Source organism: Arachis ipaensis, chromosome B10, assembly GCF_000816755.2.
Source record: "Arachis ipaensis cultivar K30076 chromosome B10, Araip1.1, whole genome shotgun sequence".
Lineage (NCBI taxonomy): Eukaryota > Viridiplantae > Streptophyta > Magnoliopsida > Fabales > Fabaceae > Arachis > Arachis ipaensis.
In genome coordinates this window covers 272,218-274,585 of record NC_029794.2, presented here as the reverse complement: position 1 = coordinate 274,585, position 2,368 = coordinate 272,218, and the positions used below count along the sequence as shown (strand labels likewise).

Sequence of the window (2,368 nt, the reverse complement as noted above, 5' to 3'; positions counted from 1 at the left end):
AAAACTACAACATCTACAACATGAGAAGTAATTATGAGGAAGAGAATTGTGCATTCATCTCTCTTCACCATTACCATTAAAAAAATTATAATGCATCTGAGTAAATAAAATAGGATTATTACCACGGTGTCATGTATTCTTGAAAGACTTCACAAACTAGTTAAAAAATAAGTCTATTATAAAAAAGTCTTTCATTATCCTAATTCTTAAATTTTAAAATAAAAAATAAAAAAAATGTTGACTTACTTAGTTGGCTCTTTACACTGAATCATAAAAACTACAACATGAGAAGTAATTATGAGGAAGAGAATTGTGCATTCATCTCTCTTCACCATTACCATTAAAAAAATTATAATGCATCTGAGTAAATAAAATAGGATTATTACCACGGTGTCATGTATTCTTGAATAATCATTAAGACTTCACTAAGCTGAATAATATATATAGCAGATGGATTATTCGATATACATGAAGTTGTTAAAAAATATAAAGGATACGTATTATTATATATAGGCATGGATCGGAACTTAATTGGCTTTGGTACAATCGGTAGGCTTAAAAGAGACAGCGCGAGCATCAAGATCATATCCCACTAAGAAGTTGGTCTGAGCAATGTTCCCAAAAACAGATACTTCTTGTTGTGTTGGCAAAATTGCCAAACACACCACACCATCTGCAACCTCTACGAAGGTATTGATTGAGCGTAGCACCACTCGAGCCCCCTTGAAATCTGCAGTGACATTCGGAAATTCAGTCTCCCCCTCGACCCTGTAACAAAGGTTAAATGTTCTGCTAGGGTCAACCGTCTTGGGAAGGCTTATGGCGTCTTCCAAAGCCGAACTCAATCGAAGAACTGTCTCTTGTGGTAGCAATGTGAGCGTTGTGCCAGAATCAATGACGATATTCCCCCCTCCTCCTCGAATTACACCGTTTGATGACGGGAGTGGGATTGTCTTGTTGCCAACGCTGAGGGATTCAAGTGTGAGGAAGTAGAAGGCGTCGTAGGCAGGATCACTCTGAATAGGAGTTGAGACACCAGAAACAAAGGCATCGGAACCGAAGCTTATCTTGCTGGTGGATTTAGAAGAATATGGTGCTAGACAATAGGAGAATTTTCTCCCAGACTCACCTAACTGAGAAACTAAGGAAAGTTTGCCAGCACCAAGCCCTATGATGCCGCTCCCTCCTATTTTCTGAAAAGTCCCCGTGCTTATATGTGAACATCCGAATATATTGTTGCGAATGACAGCTCCGCCGATGGTAATACTTTCAATGGATAGCGTTCCCTGGGTTCGGGAACCGTCGGCATATCCATAAAGATACTCACATGTGCCGTTGCTTCGGTCACAACCTGAGCTTATGGTTTGTAGGTCGAAACACACGTCAGCCTTGCATGAGATGGTGTTGTAAGAGGACGAACGGCGGGGATCGAAGATGGGGAAGTTTTGCTTATAGCATTGTGTGCATGGCAGGCACTGAGTCCATGTTAGATCGCTGCCAGTGTCTGCTATTGCCACAAACTCCACCGGTGGAGTTCCAATGGATATCCGCATCAGATACTCTATATCGCCCGGACTCAGAGGGGCCTCTATTTTGTTCTCGAAATGGTTCAGTCGCTTCCGTGATCGCTCGATTGCATCCTGCAAATGCTCGTAGTGGCTTCTTGATGGGTTGTAAAACGGGGACGCGGGAGAATGCCGGGGAATCAGTTCCGTGCTGAACCCATCAACAGTCATTCCCAACACCACCAACACCACCGTTACAACCACCACTGCAATTTGAAATCTGCTGCTGCCGCCCATTTTTTAAGATTCAGTAGTGTAGTGCTTGATGAGAACCTATTAACATTCTTCAATTTATAATGACGAGATCGATCTAAGTCAATTACCTGGTCACAGCTAGCTACCTAGAGATCGATAGGATCGTTTTAATTTGGTAACACTATTGTTTCTTTATTTTTTTGTGTATTCTTAATATATATCATTCCTTTTTATGCTACTTTGTATCTTTTAGTTCTTAATTAGTCTAAACACATAGTTATTATTCACGTATGTGTTGTGTAATATAAATGTCTACAAAATAGAATATTGTTCAATTTGTACATGTTATTATTGTTTGTGATTTCATACTATACATTGACTCATCATTTAAATTGTATGTGATATTTTATTATTACTACTTATGGTATGTTTATAGGACAAAACAAAATTGAAATTGATTTGATTTTGAAATCAATTAATTACTTTGTTTGAGGATGGATACAAAATATAAATTGAATTAATTGATTTGTAAATCTCAAGAATTTAAATTATAGCTAGACTCAAATCCCTTCAAATTTGTTATCTATCTATTATGGATTATTAAAATC

At 38.1% G+C, this 2,368-nt stretch overlaps 1 protein-coding gene across 1 annotated transcript; it reads right to left on the bottom strand.

The window, feature by feature from the left end:
• LOC107619860 (aspartic proteinase CDR1) lies at positions 450–1,790 on the bottom strand. Its single transcript, XM_016322099.2, has one exon. The coding sequence runs from the start codon at positions 1,734–1,736 to the stop codon at positions 528–530; it is 1,209 nt and encodes a 402-aa protein (XP_016177585.2). The 5' UTR covers positions 1,737–1,790; the 3' UTR covers positions 450–527.